General features: G+C 36.5%; 1 protein-coding gene across 2 annotated transcripts in view; it reads right to left on the bottom strand.

Annotated features, from left to right (window-relative positions):
* Positions 1-17741, bottom strand: part of ABCB1 (ATP binding cassette subfamily B member 1) — a 112954-nt gene that overhangs the window by 65457 nt on the left and 29756 nt on the right. For both annotated transcript variants that reach the window (XM_049641376.1, XM_049641377.1), the window contains exons 5-8: positions 16181-16232; positions 13469-13660; positions 12885-13056; positions 860-984 (exon numbers count right to left, since the gene is read on the bottom strand). In XM_049641376.1, the coding sequence (XP_049497333.1) occupies positions 860-984; positions 12885-13056; positions 13469-13660; positions 16181-16232 (541 nt within the window). The remainder of the gene's footprint in view (positions 1-859; positions 985-12884; positions 13057-13468; positions 13661-16180; positions 16233-17741) is intronic.

Below are 17741 nucleotides of genomic sequence, written 5' to 3' on the forward strand. Positions count from 1 at the left end.
ACACAACTGAGGTCAAGAAACAGAACACACCAGAACCACAGAAGCCCCTTGCTATGAGTCTTAATCTAATTAACCATGTCTCATCTCCCCCAGAGGGGACTATTATTCTGACTTATAAAAATTCCCTTGTTTTTCTTATGGCTTTACCAACAATGTATAATGTTCCAAACAATATAGTTCACTATTCCTAATTTCCAAATATACATATGTTCATAACATTAAAATGCTCTAATATCAGAATAGTATAACATATATTCAATTTTAAATAAAGTCTGTCACTGTTTAGAAATCAATGGATCTGATGAATATTATACACTGCAATAAATTACTATCTACATTCTCATAAATCTAATAAAAAGGGACAGATGCAAGAATATACTAAACAACATATAATAAAGATTTTGACCTTTTGTACAAAGGTGCTTTTTAATTATATTTTTATCTTCCAAAAGCATCACATAACTGATTAGGTGCCTGGGCAAGAGGGGAAATGAACCACAGATTAAAATGTCTCCCTAGATCTTACACAAAATACTCATTTAGTCTTAGAGAACCAAGTATTAACTTGATGGGGAAAATTATCATCATATATAAAATATGTTAGCCTTAAGAAACCATTTCATTGTCACTACCCACCTAAGACATTCTAGAAAATGTTTTGAATTAGCAGATATAAGAGGAATACAACTAAAATTACAACTTTTCCAGAATATTAGCTATGCTGTACGACATCGAGGAAGCTATTAAAAAATATACACACATACATACACACCCTTATACTCAACACTGTCAACCTGAACGGCATATCAGATGACAGAGAACTTAACATTTCTAGCAACTTAAAAAAAGAGACTCAAACCTTTCAAGTTCTTTCTTTTGTCCTCCAAAGGCAATCACAGTTCTAATTGCTGCTAAGACCTCTTCAGCTACTGCTCCAGCTTTTGCATATGCCAAGAGTTCTTTATCAGTAAATGAAGATAGTATCTGTTTAAAAATATAATTTCAGATCATTTGAAAATTTTTAACAAGTTAATTTTATCTTCTGTAAAAGAAACACAAATATATACACCAACAATGTTTGTATGTTAGTGTATATATAGAATAAAATCTGTCTTTCAACTCATCTTTGGTCATAATGTTCTATTTTTTTTTCAAATTTTTATTTAAATTCTAGTTAGCTAACAGACAGTGCAATATTGGTTTCAGGAGTTGAATTCAGTGGGTCATCACTTACATACAACACCCAGTGCTCATTACAAGTGCTCTCATCAGTATCCATCACCCATCCAGCCCATCCCCACCCACCTCCCTCCATCAACTCTCAATTTGTTCCCTACCTTTAAGAGTCTCTCATGGTTTTTACCCAAAGGGTACAAAAATACAGATTTGAAGGGGTAGATGCACCCAATGTTTATAGCTGCATTATCAACAATAGCCAAATTATGCAAAGAGCCCAAATGTCCATTGACTGATGAATGGATAAGGAAGAAGTGGTGTATATATATATATATATATATATATATATATATATACAATGAAATATTACTCAGCCATCAAAAAAAAATGAAATCTTGCCATTTGAAACAACATGGATTGAGCTAGAATGTATTATGCTAAGCAAAATAAGTCAGTCAGAGAAAGACAATTATCATATGATTTCAGTCATATGTGGAATTTAAGAAACAAAACAAGATGAACATATGGGAGGAGAAAAAAGAGAGAGGGAAATGATGTTCTATTTTTAAGTATATATATTGACTCTATTAGCCACTTCAAATTCTTTTTGGACTGAGATGGCATACAATAAATTAAAATTTTTATTTTTTCACCAACTACCTCACGGATCCTCATCTAAATAAATAAAACGGAACTTTGGGGAGATTTTAAATTTCAGAAAAGAAGGTATATACCATAATCATAAAAACAGGGGAAAAAGGCATTAATTACATCAAGGAAATATGGTATGAATTGAACACAGCAATTGCTAATTGTTCTCTGGAACAGAAGTATAAGGTGGGAGGCCAGCCACTGACACGTAAACTGGGCTCCCCAAGGGCCCTATTATGAAAATCGGATCAAGTGATATGGGCAAAGGACTAAGGTTACTATTTGTACCTGGAATGCTTATGTAGTCAGCCACCTAAGGGTTACATGTAAGCAATTAATAATAAAGTATTACACCCTTTCAATAAGTAATTTATAGGCATTTGTGGACTCATTTATATAAGTCATATCAGTGAAAAGCTCTAAGTGGTTTTGATTTTAACAGTGTATTTCTTCTTTTGCTGTGTGTGAAAGTAAAAGGAGCTGTGAAGGATTTAAGACGGAAACTGACATGTTGAGTTAACAAATGCTTGGCCATTCTACTGTAAGGAAACTCTGGTTAACCTGATCGATTTAGGAGCCGGTTTGCAGAAGCCAACCAACCACTGGTAAGACTAGCTGAGAACAGAGCAAAATGGGAAGAATTCTTGTGGTTGTACAAAAGGCATCAAGAGTGAACAAAAGTAACATCTGTGTGATGACATACCCTGAGATCTCCACACCTCTCATTCTTATGCTGCTATTTAATGAACATGAATCCCAGAAGAGAGAATACCTCCCTTTTTCCTTTTATCCAATCAGCTTATTCCATTCAACCTACATACCCTGTGACATCTTGACCCCTTATCCTTATATATACCCAACTGCAGCCCTTCGGGGAGGCAGACAGAGAAATTTTCTCTCACTTTCTTGCTTGATGCCTTATAATAAAACCCTTTTTCTCTGCCACAAAACTGGGGTCAGTATTTGGCTTGCTAAGCACCAGGCAACAGACCCTTGTCCAGTAACAAGAATGGGTGGGTGAAGGCAAATGAAAATCTATTAACTGTGTTCTATGTACAGATATGGTGCTGTATGTACCTATCTTCTTTGGTACCCAAAGCAATAACCCACTTATGCACTAGACTTTCTTGACTTCTCAAAGCAACCACAAAGAAGCAAAATTTGCCACACAAAATATGCCCCGACACATATTATTTTAAATTTGTTATTTTTAAGAAATTGCAAACACAGGAAGAAATCCAAGAACCAAGCAGAAATTAGCCTTTTGTAAGAACATATACATGTATAAGGGAAATCTCCATTTGTTTTTTTTGTTTGTTTTTTGTTGTTGTTGTTGTTGTTGTTGTTTTGAGAGAAAGAGTGCATGAGCAAAAGAGAGCGGCAGAGAGAGAGAGAGAGAGAGAGAATCTTAAGCAGGGGCCATGCTCAGCATGGAACCTGAAAAGGGGCTCAATCCATGACAATGATCTGAACCAAAATCAAGAGTTGGATGCTTAACCGACTGAGTCACCCAGGCACACATGGAAATCTCCATTTGGAAGAGTATCTCCCTGATGTGCCAAGACAAGGGCGAGACTTTAAATCTCTAGAAACTCGTATTAAAAGAGAAGACAACCAAATACTTAAATCTGCATAACAACCTTACCCTTGCTTATTGTGCCTTTCCTAATAGGCTCCTATAACTGACACCCCAACCCCAAACACCTTCTTTTGTCTTTAGCTGAAGATGGTATTTAAGGTGATGGCTTCAACCATTTTGGGCAGTTATTCAGTTTTCCTTGGTCCCTCCCATGTACACAGGAAGTATACATGTTATTAAACTCTTGTTATTCTAGTGTTAATCTGTCTTACACTAATTTAATTATTAGACCAGCCAGAGAACCTCAAAGGGAAGAAGGGAAAACTCTTCTGCCCCTCCCGTCCTTCCTAGGGTTTCTCTGCCACACTTGCCAAAATCATTCACAGTGCTGTGTCTGAGTTAGTGTGGTCATTGCCATCCCTGAACAAACAGCTCTGCATAATGTAAGAGGCATAGGCAATACGCTTCAGCTATTTTTCTCTGTTGCCCTTGAAACCTCATCCCACAGTGATCACGAGGCAGACAAATACAGAAAGATTACCAGAAATATTTTTGAATTTGGAGTTTCAAAATATGCTATTTTAATTCACTGTTGATATATCAAGTACCATATCAATTACTTCAATAAACCTGGATCTTTTTCTCTTCTAAGACCTTCCACAAATATATATAGGCTTAGGAAGATTATGGTAGAATCTTAAGTGTTTGTTAGTTTCTCTTTGTTTTGAAGAGATCATGTCTTTTCAACAAAAAAAAAAAATCTCCAAACTATTCTCAGGAATATGAAAAATGAACTTTTACTATCCCTCTAATATAAAATTATGGAATGGTGATACTTCCATTACAAATAACCACATAAAGTATCACTTACTCATCCTTTCTTCCACAGATGGCCAATTTCTTAACAAAACTTAATTTTTTTAGTTTGAGACATGAAATTGCCATTTTAGTAAGTTAAGATGTGTAATATAGACAATTTTGTATTATTCAAACTAATACATTCAGAAGCAATATTTCTGACCAGATATTTTGATCTTTATCTTTCTCCCATTTTTCCATTTCTCAGTTTAGGTTTTTGTTTTGTATTGATATAATTTATATATGCTTTATATTTTTTTTAACTTTTCTATTTCAAGATAACTGTAGACTCACGTACAGTTGTAAGAAACAACAGAGACAAAAGATCTAAAATGGAGTCACCTGTGCTAAGCCTCAAGCCAGCAAACCAAGACTTAGTATCTAACCTAATTGCAGTTTCAGCCTTTCCCAGGAATGTGACATTTAACCAGTCATTCTGAAATGACTTGATCAGTACTAATGAAGTCATCTGCATGCCCTTCCCCCAAAGGAAGGTGATCTTGACTGACACAATCTTTTGTTAGAAAACTTTCTCTTTCTGTCCTCTTCTGCGGATAAAAACCTTTCATTTATACAGCTCTTTGGAGATCCTTTCTATTTGTAGATGAGATGCTGCCTGATTCATGCTTCAATGAATAAACCCAATCAGATCTTCAAATTCACTCAGTTAAATTTTATTTTTCAACATACTCTTCATCTAGTGTTCCCCAAGAAAAACATCTTGAAAACTACAGTACAATATCCCAATCAGGAATTTAACATTTAACATTTATCTGTCAATGTTATTTTACATGCACTCACGTGCATGTGATTAGTTCTAAGCAACATTATCATCTCTGTACCTTCATGTGACCAATCATGATACATAACAATTCCGCCACAGGGATCCTTTGGTGCTACTCTTCATAGCCACAGCCACCTCTTTCCTTGCCCCTTGCTTTTCCTCTCCTCTCCTCCCTATCCCTTAACCCTGAAAACCATAATCTGTTTTATGTCATGAATTTTATCATTTCAAGAATACTTATATAAGCTAATTCATAATGTGATGTGACCTTTTTGGATTGGCTTTTTTCACACAGCATAATTTATCTGGAAATTCATCTGGGTTGTTGTGTATATTACCAGTTCTTTCCTAGGTAGTATTCCATGGTATAAATATTCCACAGTTTAATCATTCACACGTTGAAGGATATCTGGGGTTGTTTCAGTTTTGAACCATTACAAATAAAGCTGCTAAAACATTTGAATACAGGTTCTGGGTGAACAAAATTTTCTTTATTCTCAGATAAATGCCCAAGAGTACAATTGCTAAATTATATGGGTAACTGCATGTTTAGTTTTCCAGAAACTGCAAAACTGTTTTCCAGAGTGCCCTACCATTTTACATTCCCACCAACAATCTACGAGTTATTCAGTTTCTCTGCATCTCACCAGCATTTGGTTTCATTATTTTTTAATTTTATTTTAGCAATTCTGATAGATGTGTAGTGATATCTAATTGTAGTTTAATTTAGTTCTTTCCTGATGGCTAATAATACTGAACAACTTTTCATGTGCTTACTTGCTATCTGTATATCCTTTTTGACAAACTGTTTGTTCATGTCTTTTGTCCATTCTAATTGTTTTGTTTTTTACTGAGTTTTTAGTTTTAGGATACTAAGTCCTTTGTCTGGATAAGTTTGCATATAATTATTCCCCAGTTTGTAGCCCATCTTTTCATCCTCTTCACATGGCTTTCAGAGAGCAAAATTTTTTAGTTTCGATGAAGCCTAATTTATAATTTTTTCTTTCCAAGGATTGAGCTTTTAGTATCAAATGTAAGAACTCTTTGCCTAGGCACAGATCCTAAAGATTTTCTCCTGTGTTTTCTTCTCAAAGTTTTATAGCTTTACATCTTACATATAAGTCTATGATCCATTTTTGTTAATTTTTATATGGTGTGAGGTTTAAGTCAAGGGCCCCCCCCCCACCCCTGCACCTGTGGATATCCAATTGCTCCAGCACTATTTGTTGAAAAGTTCATTCTTCCTTCACTGAATTGTTTTGTATCTTCATCAAAAATAAGCTGGGCATATTTGCGTAAGTCTATTTCTGGGTTCTCTATCGTTTTCATTGATTTATGAGTCTATCCTTCAGCCACTATACCACAGCAGTAGAGTAAACTTTGATAGCAGACGGACCTGTTCTTCTCACTTTATTCTTTATCAAAATTGTTTTAGCTCTTCTAGGGCCTGTGTCTTTCCGTATAAATTTTAGAATAGCTGTCTCGTCTATGTCCGCAAGAAAACCCTACTGTAATATTTATATATTTATAGGAAGTGCCTTATATCTACATACACATCAGTTTGGAAAGAAATGACATCTTTACTATGTTGGGTCTTCTAATCCATGAACATACCATGTCTCTTCAATTACTCAGCCTTGATTTCTTTCATGACCATTTAATAATTATCACCATACAGATCCTATGTATGTTTTATGAAGTGTATACCTAAGTATTACCTTATTTGTAGTGATCACAAATGGTATTAATTTTAACTTACTATTTACATTTTGGGTTGTGCATGTTTATTGTTACTGTGTAGAAATGTAATTGATCTGGTAACTTGTGACCTTTCTAAATTCAATTATTAGTTCTAGAAGACTGTAGATTCCTTAAGATTTTCACCTGATCCTAGCCAAAAGGCTGAGAAGTGATCCTTAAGATTTTCTACATAAAAAAGTATGCTACTGATAAATGGATATAATTTTATTTGTTCTTTTCTGATCTATATGCCTTTCTTTTTCTTGCCTTCTTATAATGACTAGAAGCTCTATACTTTGTTGAAAAGAGTAGGAAGAGCAGACCTCCTTACCTTCCTTATTCCCAGTCTTAGGGAGAAAGCATTCAGACTTTCACTATTAAACATGACATTAGCTGTAGGGTTTCTGCAGATGATTTTTATCAAGTTGAGGTAATATCCCACCATTCTTGACTTGCTGAGAGGTTTTTTAGTTTTGGGGTTTTGGTTTTTTTTAATCACCAATGGGTGTTGGATATTGTCAAATGTTTATTCTCTGTCAGTTGATATTATCACACAGTTTTTCTTCTTTACCTTGTCGATACAGTGAATTATACTGACTGATTTTCAAATGTTGAGCTAGTCTTACCTAGCTGAAACAAATCCCACTTGGTCATGGTATAGCATTCTTTTTTTTTAAACATTTATTTATTTTTGAGACAGAGAGAGAGCATGAACAGGGGAGGGTCAGAGAAAGAGGGAGACACAGAAGCTGAAACAGGCTCCAGGCTCTGAGCTGTCAGCACAGAGCCCGATGCGGGGCTCGAACCCACGGACCGTGAGATCATGACCTGAGCCGAAGTTGGACGCTTAACTGACTGAGCCACCCAGGCGCCTCGGTATAGTATTCTTTTTATACATTGCTGGATTTGCTAATACAGTTGACCCTTCAACAATATGAAAGGGATGCCAACACCTTACACAGGCAAAAGTCTATGTATGACTTTTTTTTTTTAAGACTTTACTTTTAAGTAATCTCTATACCCAACATGGAGCTCAAATTCACAACCCCGAGATCAAAAGCTGTATGCTCTACTGACTAAGCTAGCCAGGCACCCCCTCTGTATAACTTTTGACTCTCCAAAAACTTAACTACTAATAGCCTACTGTTAACTAGAGGCTTTACAGGTAACATAGTCAATTAACACATATGTATTATACACCGTATTCTTACAATACAGTAAGCTGGAGAAAAGAAAACGTTAAGAAAATCGTGGGTGCCTGCTTGGGACTCAGCCTCTGTCTTTCCACTGATCATGCTTTCTCACTCACTCTCTCAAAATAAATAAATAAACTTAAAAAAGAAATGCTTCCAAGTTTTTCAATGGTTTACTTCAATCCAGGGAACAGGGCTCAATCAATAATATGGAAATAGTATATAATCTATATAAAATTGGGATGCCTGGGTGGCTCAGTCGGTTGAGTGTCCTACTCTTGATTTCAGCTCATATCTCGACCTCATGGTTCTTGAGATTGAGCCCCACACTGGGCTCCGCACTGATTGTGCAGGCCTGCTTGGGGTTCTCCCTCTCTCCCTCTCTCTCTGCCCCTCCCTCACTCACACGCCCATGCTTGCTCTCTCTCTCTCTCTCGAAATAAATAAGTGAACTTTATTTTTTTTCCAATATATGAAATTTATTGTCAAATTGGTTTCCATACAACACCCAGTGCTCATCCCAAAAGGTGCCCTCCTCAATACCCATCCCCCACCCTCCCCTCCCTCCCACCCCCCATCAACCCTCAGTTAATAAGTGAACTTTAAAAGAAAGTCCGAGAAGTGAACATACACAGTTCAAAGCCAGTGTTGTTCAAGGGTCACCTGTATGCTACTGAGGAATTTTTACTCTCAGTCTATGAAAGATATTAGTGTACATTTTTTTTATATTGTCTTTGTTGTCTAGTTTGGGTATCAAACAATACTAGCCTCATAAAATGAGTTGGAAAATGGTCCTTAATCTGTGGTAAAGAAGAGAAAGTATTCTTTTTCCTGGAAGAGATTATATAAATCCATGTTAATTCTTCTTTAAGTGTCTGGTAGAATTTCTCATTAAAATCATTTGGGCCTGGGGATTTCTTTCTAAGAGCTGTGAAGTCACAAAATATTAGTGATTATAGGGCCATTCAAATTGTCTATCTCACCTTAGTTGCGTTTGGCAGTTTGCTGTTATTAAGCAGTTTATCTCAAACTTTTTAAATTTAGGAGTGTAAAATTTTTTGCAGTATTCCCTTATTATCTTTTTAAGGCCTGCAAGATTTATAGTGATATACTTTAATTCATTCTTGCTATTTTGATTTGGTGTGTATTTTTGCTAGTCTTGCTAATTTTATTGACTTTTTTGAAAAAACAGCTTTCTGTTTCACTGATTTTCTCTATTATTTTCCTATTTTCAATTTCACTAATTTCTGCTCTTACCTTTTTATTTACTTCTGTTTGCTTTGATTTTATTTTGGTCTTCTAGTTTCTTGAGGTAGAAACTTATATTATTGGTTTGAGACCTTTCCTCATTTTTTTAATTTATAATTATTTTTCATGTTTATTTTTGAGACAGAGAGAGAGAGACATAGGTGAGTGGGAAAGGGGCAGAGAGAGAGGGAGACACAGAATCCGAAGCAGGCTCCAGGCTCTGAGCTGTTAGCAGAGAGCCCGACACGGGGCTTGAACTCACAAACCGTGGGATCATGACATGAGCCAAATCATGACCTGAGTCAAAGTCAGGATGCTTAATTGACTGAGCCACCTAGGTGCCTCGGACCATTCCTCATTTCTAATGTAGATATTTAATGCTATAAATTTCCCTCAGCACATCTTTAGCTGTATCCCAAAATGTTGACAGTGTTTTTGTGTTCCTTTAGTTATATGTGCTTTTCATTTGAAACTTCATGATCCAAGGATTATTTAAAAGTCTATTGACTCCCACATGCTTAGAGATTTTCTCATTGTCATTCTTTTATTTGTTTCTAGTATGACACTGCTGTAGTCAGGGAAAACACACTTTATGGCTTCAATTCTTTTAAATTTGTTGAGGTTTGTTTTATGGCCCAGGATATGATCTATATTGGTGAATGTTTAAAGTGGATTATGCTGTTGTTGCATAGAGTGTTTTATAAATCTCAATTAGATTCTATTGGTTGACTGTATTGATTAGATCTTCTATATGCTAGCTTATTTTTTGTCTAGTAGTTTTATCAGTACTAAGAAGGGGGTGTTGAAGTCTTCAACTGTAAATGTTGAATTAATTTTTCTATTTTTCCCTTCAATTCTCTGACCTTTCACTTCATATATTTGAAGGCTGTTATTGGGTGCACACACATTTAGGATCAAGATGTCTTCCTGGTGGATTGAAACTTTTATCATTATGTATTATTCTTTTTATAATAACTTTCTTTGTTCTGAAGTCTAAATTTCCAGATATTAATGTAGCCATTTTTAAGTTAATGTTTGCATGGTGTATCTTTTCTCATCCTGTTACTCTACCTATGTTGTTGAATTTGAATTAAGTTTCTTTGGAACAGCATGTAGTTGGTTCATGTGTTTTTTTAATCCACTGTTAATTCCTCTTATGATGGGTATATTTAAACTATTTATCTTTAAGATAATTAATGATAGCAGTTAAGTCCACCATTTTACCTGTTTACTATTTGTTGTCTCTAGTTCTCATTCTCCTACTTTTTAAAAAAAATTTTTTTTTTTTTTTTACATTTATTCATTTTTGAGACAGAGAGAGACAGAGCACAAGCCAGGGAGGGGCAGAGAGAGAGGGAGAAACAGAATCTTAAGTAGGCTCCAGGCTCCGAGCTGTCAGCACAGAGCCTGATGCAGGGCTTGAACTCACAAATTGCTAGATCATGACCTGAGCCAAAGTCGGTCACTTAACCGACTGAGCCACCCGGGCACCCGGTAAATTCTATCATTCTATCTCCAGATACACTGATTCTATTCAGTCATCTCCACTTAATGAGACCAAGCGCATCCGCTGTGACTTCTATTTCTGCTGTTGTATCTTTCAGTTCTCTCATTTCATTTGTTTTTGTAACTTCTACTTCATTGCTGGTATTAGCTATTTTTTTCTTTTGTTTCAAGAGAATTTGAAATTTTTAGGGCAGCTGTTTCAAAATCCATGTCAAATAATTCTAACATCTGATTTATCTCAGTGTTGGTATCAGTTAATTAATGATTTTTTATTCATTCAAGTGGTGATTTTCTTGATTACTGGTATGAAAAGTGACCTTTTACTGTATCCTGGACATTTTGTCTAGTATGCTAGGAGAATGGGTCCTATTTAAACCTCTTTAGCAAGCAGTTACCTTGTCTGGCCTACTTTGTGAGCTGTGGTTCCAGGGGCAGTTTCATATTCAGAGACTTTGTGTATTAGTTTGGTCAGCATGGTTTATCTGGAGCTGCCAGTACTTCTATTGGCCTCTGTCTGCTACCTGAGGAAGTGGAAGTGGTTTCTAAAAGGTCAGACCACGAGGTATCTCTTGCTAGAGGCAGCGTGTGGTGGTTTCCCCTACCTGCGCCCTCTAGCTGTGCTAGTGTCTCTGATCGGAAGATGTCAGTTGCCAGAGTACCGGTCTAAAGAGGCTTCCTAGACCAAGAAGCTTGTTGTGACTGGGTCTCATCCTGTTCCTCCTTCTTGACCCAATTGGAGAGAAGAGCCTCAGGCTCACAGGGACAAAGAAGCTTCCCAGATGGGGCCACATTACTTCTTTAATATGGCTGATAAACAAAGAATTTAAAAAATTCATTTCAAATCTTACCAAAACTTTATGACAGAGTGAGGATTAAAACTTAGGTCTCCGGCAATAAGCCGATGGCTCCATTTATTAAATAAATAGTATCAGAAGCAAAGCATAATTATTAAAATATTAACTTGCTGTCTGTTTTCCTAACATAACTAGAACAGACACCAATACATTTTAGACAGTTTTTCAACAAATACTGATATGAACAGTTTGCCACCTAATATTCTAGGTAAACAGAAAAATCAATTACCACACAGGCCAAGTATTTCAGCAGACTAACAGAGAAATGCAGTTTAAACACCAACAACACTGTTAGTCTCAGCAACATATTAACAGACTCCTCAGAAACTCAATTTTTTCCTGCGCTAAGATAAGACCTAAACGTCAGAAGGATAATATGTATTTTCCTGATATAGCTGAGTAAATGGTAGTTATTGTTTGCAGTATCAAAACAATATCCATCCTACGGGGTAAAATTTCTAAAATTTCTTAATACTTACCATCTGGTTTCTTTTGTGTTAGGCTTGACTGTGGCTGGTCCCCAATATTTTATATCCTTTTGCCAAATGAATTTGTAATGCTTTTGCGAAGTTGTGTTGAATCCGACACAAATTAGAAACTGGACCAATATCTACCACTACCCACTCTTATATCAAATCAGTTTAAAGTGAACACTACACCCAGCCTTGAAAGGGAAAATACGTTTCACAAGATCATCTGTGTGCAGAGGTGGGCAGGGCAACTGGCACTACTTTGCTTTGTGATTGGAAGAGAGAACTTCAGGCTTAGGATTTATATGCATAGGGGACCCAAAAGTAGTTTTGAAAAATAATTTTCATACCAATGGATTTAAATATGTTAAACTCTAGAGAATCATGCATAACACTGACACAACTATTAAATCAATTTACAAATTAAATAAGATCTAAAAGACTTTAAAATCAATAATGTTATCTGAATGGGACATATGTTGTCACTGAACTTGAATCTCCAGTTGAACTTCTGTTTGTGAATATAGAACACAGCTCTTTGAGAGTTGAGTATGCCTTTTATATGAAATCAGGGGATGAGATGTGAGACCTACTTCCTTCTAGCTCATACCTTGCCCAAATAATTACATGGCCCAGGACAGCATGCAGTCCTGGCAAGGGTAGGACTTACTGAGGTTACACCCACTTATTCCCACTGATTTTGAACAGATGATCTAAAACCAAGTAAGTACAGGGGCAGGGTCATCATGTGACAAAAACAGCCTTCCACCATGGGGGGAGGGAAGTGGGGACAGTTTAAAATCTGGATTTACATGCTTTACCCACCTTTGCCCAGATAGCAGCTGACAGTCCAAGAACAGGGCTGATGGCCAAAATCACAAGGGTTAGCTTCCAACCACGTGTAAATCCCACTATAAAACCGATGAAAAATGTTGCCATTGACTGAAAGAACATTCCAATTTTGTCACCAATTCCTTCATTAATTTTGGAGACATCACTAAAAGAACAGACAGTGTTAGAAATAAATGTTAGAATTGTGAGCACAGAACTTTTCTCCTGAATCCAGTTAGTTGTGTTGTTTTAAGTGCAGGGTAATTAGTTTACATCTACAATTTTGCTTGGAAACGTCCTCAGAAAGTGCCATGTTGTTGCTCTACTGAACCACTCTCAGAGGACTTTGGGAGTCTGGCAGGTCTCCCTCATTGCTAGTCATGCAAATCCCCTCATGCCCTGCCTGGGTGGTGGGAACAAAAGAATACATAAGACATGGTTGCTGCTCAGAAGGAATTTAGCCTTCTAATTACTCCTGAGTTATGCACTAACATCTCTGAGCAGATCTGATGGCATCCCTTTTGATGTAAGTAAGAACAAGAACCGTGTCCGCGTTAGACACAAAACCTGGTACTTACTCCGTGAGCCGGGTGTTAAGCTCTCCAACATCATGCACATCAAACCAGCCTACCTCCTGTCGCATTATAGCATGAAAAAATTGTTTTCTGATTTTGAGTATTTGCCTTCCAGCTGCCAGGCACCAGAATGAAACCTGGATGTAAGCAGCAACCAGCACACCAGCACCGATCCCACTGTAATAATAGGCATACCTGCAAAGCAACAAGAACACTGCACGTACACTGTTTTCTGGTCACCACAGCTTTCCCAAACAGACTAATAATACTTATGTTTTCAGTCATCTGGCTATCTTTCCATCCTTGACAAATAAGGAGGGGTTGTAACAAACAGATTTGATGGTCGGCATCCAACTATGTCTATGCCAACCGACGTGGTGGGTTGGTTAGGAGTGTGGTTTCTGCTTTGGCTCAAATCCCAGTTTTTCACTTATCTACTGTGTAATCCTGGGCAAGGTGCCTAACCTTTCTAAACCTTTTCTAATTGGTGAAGCACAGGTAAGAATAATAATGCCACAGTGCATGATATGCGCTTGGGTCGGTGCCTGGAACACAGTAAGCTTCAGAGTATATGCCAGTTACTGTGAAAGACTTGTGTGGTGCCTTGAGGCATCCCAGCATCAAGTAAGACCTACCACTGCACTCCTGTCTACTTCTATTGCCTCAGGATCCTTGATGAGCACTTTGAGGTGGTTTCTGCACCTTGGAGAATAGAAAGAAGTGACAGAACCTGTCAGAAAGTGGAACCAAGACATGGAAATTGTCTCCTGACCTTGGGCCAACTAATCTGGCAGAACGTAAATGCCAAATAAAAAGTATTTTTATACTGTCTGCCCAACTAGGCTTTGTGAGTTATCCTAAAATGCTTAATGAATCAAATATCACTTCTTCCCGTTCAAACTCTAACAATAAAAAAAAAATGACCATCTTCTAAAATCAGACTCTTGATTATCTAGAAACAGTGAGTTTATGTCTTTTTGCTCTGAGACTTTATATTTTAAAAAGGCAAACAACTCTCACACTTTACTACGCAAATTCTTTTTAGGTTAAAGACAGACATTCTACATGAAATAGGAGTTCCGATATTCCCATTTTTTAATGTGCACTACTTGTTGTCTTCAAATAAAAAGGCTGGTGTGAACCTTGAAGAAGTTACAAAAATAGCCATGAAATAACCAGGTAGTCATGGATGTTACTGTTTACAACTCTGTGTGTTCAGCCCAGCAGGAATCGTGGTAAAAACATCTTCCCCAACCTATACCTTGGGATTACAACGTACTTATCTGGGAAGATATAATTACAATACTAAATTTTAGTTAATAAATAATTTAGCAATTATTATCCAAGTGTTAATGATATAGCAAGAAACAGCCAAAAAGAAACCACATTTTGGGGCGCCTGGGTTGCTCAGTCGGTAAAGCATCCGACTTCGGCTCAGGTCATGATCTCACAATTTGTGGGTTTGAGCCCTGCTTCAGGCTCTGTGCTGACAGGCTGGAGCCTGCTTCTGATTCTGTGTTTCCCTCTCTCTCTAAGCCCCTCCCCTGCTCGTGCTCTGTCTCTTTCTCTCTCTCTCAAAAATAAATAAACATTAAAAAAAAATCGATTTAACAAGTACAATGCTTGAAAAGGACTTAACGTATTCTAAACAATCAGTCCATGTTAATTCAAACAAAATATACTTATATTTAAACATTTGTAAGATGATTATAAGACACTGTTTCATTTTCCTCAGTATAAAAAAAATGCTTTTCCCTAGGAATATTTAAAGGGCTTGCTTCTTATCTTTCAACATATGATCAAGATTCTCTATTTTCTTCAAATCTAACAGATGATTTACAGGATGATAGTAAAACAATAAAACAAACAATATGTTCGTTATCTTCTGATTAACAAACCCATACCTTTGGACATCTTTCATAAGCTGTTCTGGGGACCAAACTTCAAGATATATAAATCATTAACAAAAGCACCCTGAGATGAATAAAGGTCAGAGGGACTATATCTACACTGGGATGTTTTATTTCATTATTTAGAATTTGGTGCTGTGTTAAAGAAAAAAAAATTGTGTTGACTGGTCTCATCATCATATCACGACTAGAAAAGTACAGGAAGCAAACTATTACAAAGCCATTGAAATTTGTGATTCTTAATTTAAGCACATTAAAAAAAACACTTTGAAATCCTCTAATCTCATTGTGTATGATATTCTATATTTACAAGGCATAAATAAATCTAATCTAGGCTTAACCTTAATTTTAGTTCATCTCATGCAGAAAATTCTTTTCTTAAAAAATAAAAAATTTTATGGGGTGCCTGGGTGGCTCAGTTGGTTAAGCGTCCGACTTCGGCTCAGGTCATGATCTCATGGTCCGTGAGTTCGAGCCCCGTGTCGGGCTCTGTGCTGACAGCTCAGAGCCTGGAGCCTGCTTCAGATTCTGTGTCTCCCTCTCTCTCTGACCCTCCCCCGTTCATGCTCTGTCTCTCTCTGTCTCAAAAATAAATAAAACATTAAAAAAAATTTTTAATAAAATAAAATAAAAAATTTTACACTATATCCTCCTAGAAAACTAACAGTGGTATTGTTCTCCAGTTTGACTCTTTATTCTAATAATTCAAAATTTTAAACACTGCTATAATTGGTTACAGAAAAGCTTAGGAAAACACTGCTATAATTGGATACAGAAAAGCATAGTAAGGAAAATGTCTAATTACGTGGTCATTTCCTCCTCCAGACGGTTGATGAAATATGAATCGTTGACAATACCTAGATCGCCACAAAACAAACATATACCATTATGTCTCTTTGTTCTCCATTAAAAATAAGCATATAAAAATGAATCAAACTTGTGCTACTTAATAGTTTACACAAAAATTGGTCAAACTGATGTTTGAATTGTAAGTATCATGGCATCCATTCAAATCCTTCACTGTTGGCCGTTGCAACCACACACACACTTAATTCAGTGAAGCTGACTTGCAAGAAGAAACTCATATTTATTAAGAAGTAATCTATAAGCTGGATTATTGGCGTCCATGAATTAAAGTATTTTATGAAATATCACTCTAAGGTGACAGAGAGAAAACTCTTTTCTAAGGCCTCTGTCCTGATAAATAAGTATCAGCACATACACACTTGATACTAAAGCACTTAGCGCTTACAATCTAACGCTGCATTTCTCCAGCTTCTATTTTTATTTAAAAAACATAAAATATAAAAAATAATGTAATAAGCATGACTTTTTTTAAAGAAACAAACAACTCTCACATTTTACTAAGCAAATTCATTTTTAACACTACTGAGCAGTATTAGCAAATGTTGACATTTTTAGATAACGTACATTAAAATTTTACCACACACACACACACACACACACACCCTTACTGTTAAAAATTTCAGTATGTACTTTTTCAGAGTTTTTTTTTTTCTGTATGCATGTCTACTCACACATAAGTACACAAATCACAGCCCACATTCAGTGGCCAATCTTCTATGTCAGTTTGTGTGTATATATGTCTCCATTTTTTCCAAGCTGCATCTATTTCAGTTGTTTCCAATATTTTACTATTATAAGCAATGCTGCACTAAACATATCTGTACACATATATTATATATGAATGTATGATATATATTTTTATAGGATAAATGATCATAATCAGGACTGCTGGATCAATGGGGAAGCACACTTCAAATCTTACAGTCTTTTCAAAAGTTATGTTATGTGAGGGGCTAGTTGAGAAGAGTTTGATTTTGACAGGGATGGGAAAGGGGAGGAAAGTTTTTGCAACAGGAGCAGTGTGGACAAATGACCATGGAATGTTTGAGGAAGGAGTCAACCAGTTTGGCTGGGGTGTAGGTGTGCTGTGTGGATGGGAGACGGTGGTTATGTGGCTGGAAAGATCATCTGGACCCTGCAGGCAAAGCGTATAAAACTAGTAGTCACTCAGTGGCTTGAGCAGAAGAGGAGATGATTAGAGGTATGGTCTAGGATGACTTAGCTGCTAGCAATGTAGAAGATTAACTGAACTAGAGAGAGACCGAGCAACACGAGCTACTGCAATTATGTAAGCATAGAGGATCTAAATGAGAACAGAAAAGAAGGAAAGTACCCACAAGATTCAGAGAACAAGAAGTTACAGGTTCTAGCAACTGCTTGAACAACCAAGGCCTCAAGTCCAAGCATCTGGAGAGTGGTAGTATCATGGTGAGAATTAAGTTAGCCAAAAGAGCAGATCTGGTCAGATGTGAGAAGACTACTGGTTCAGTTTTGAAAAT

The sequence above is a fragment of the Panthera uncia genome, chromosome A2, assembly GCF_023721935.1.
Source record: "Panthera uncia isolate 11264 chromosome A2, Puncia_PCG_1.0, whole genome shotgun sequence".
Lineage (NCBI taxonomy): Eukaryota > Metazoa > Chordata > Mammalia > Carnivora > Felidae > Panthera > Panthera uncia.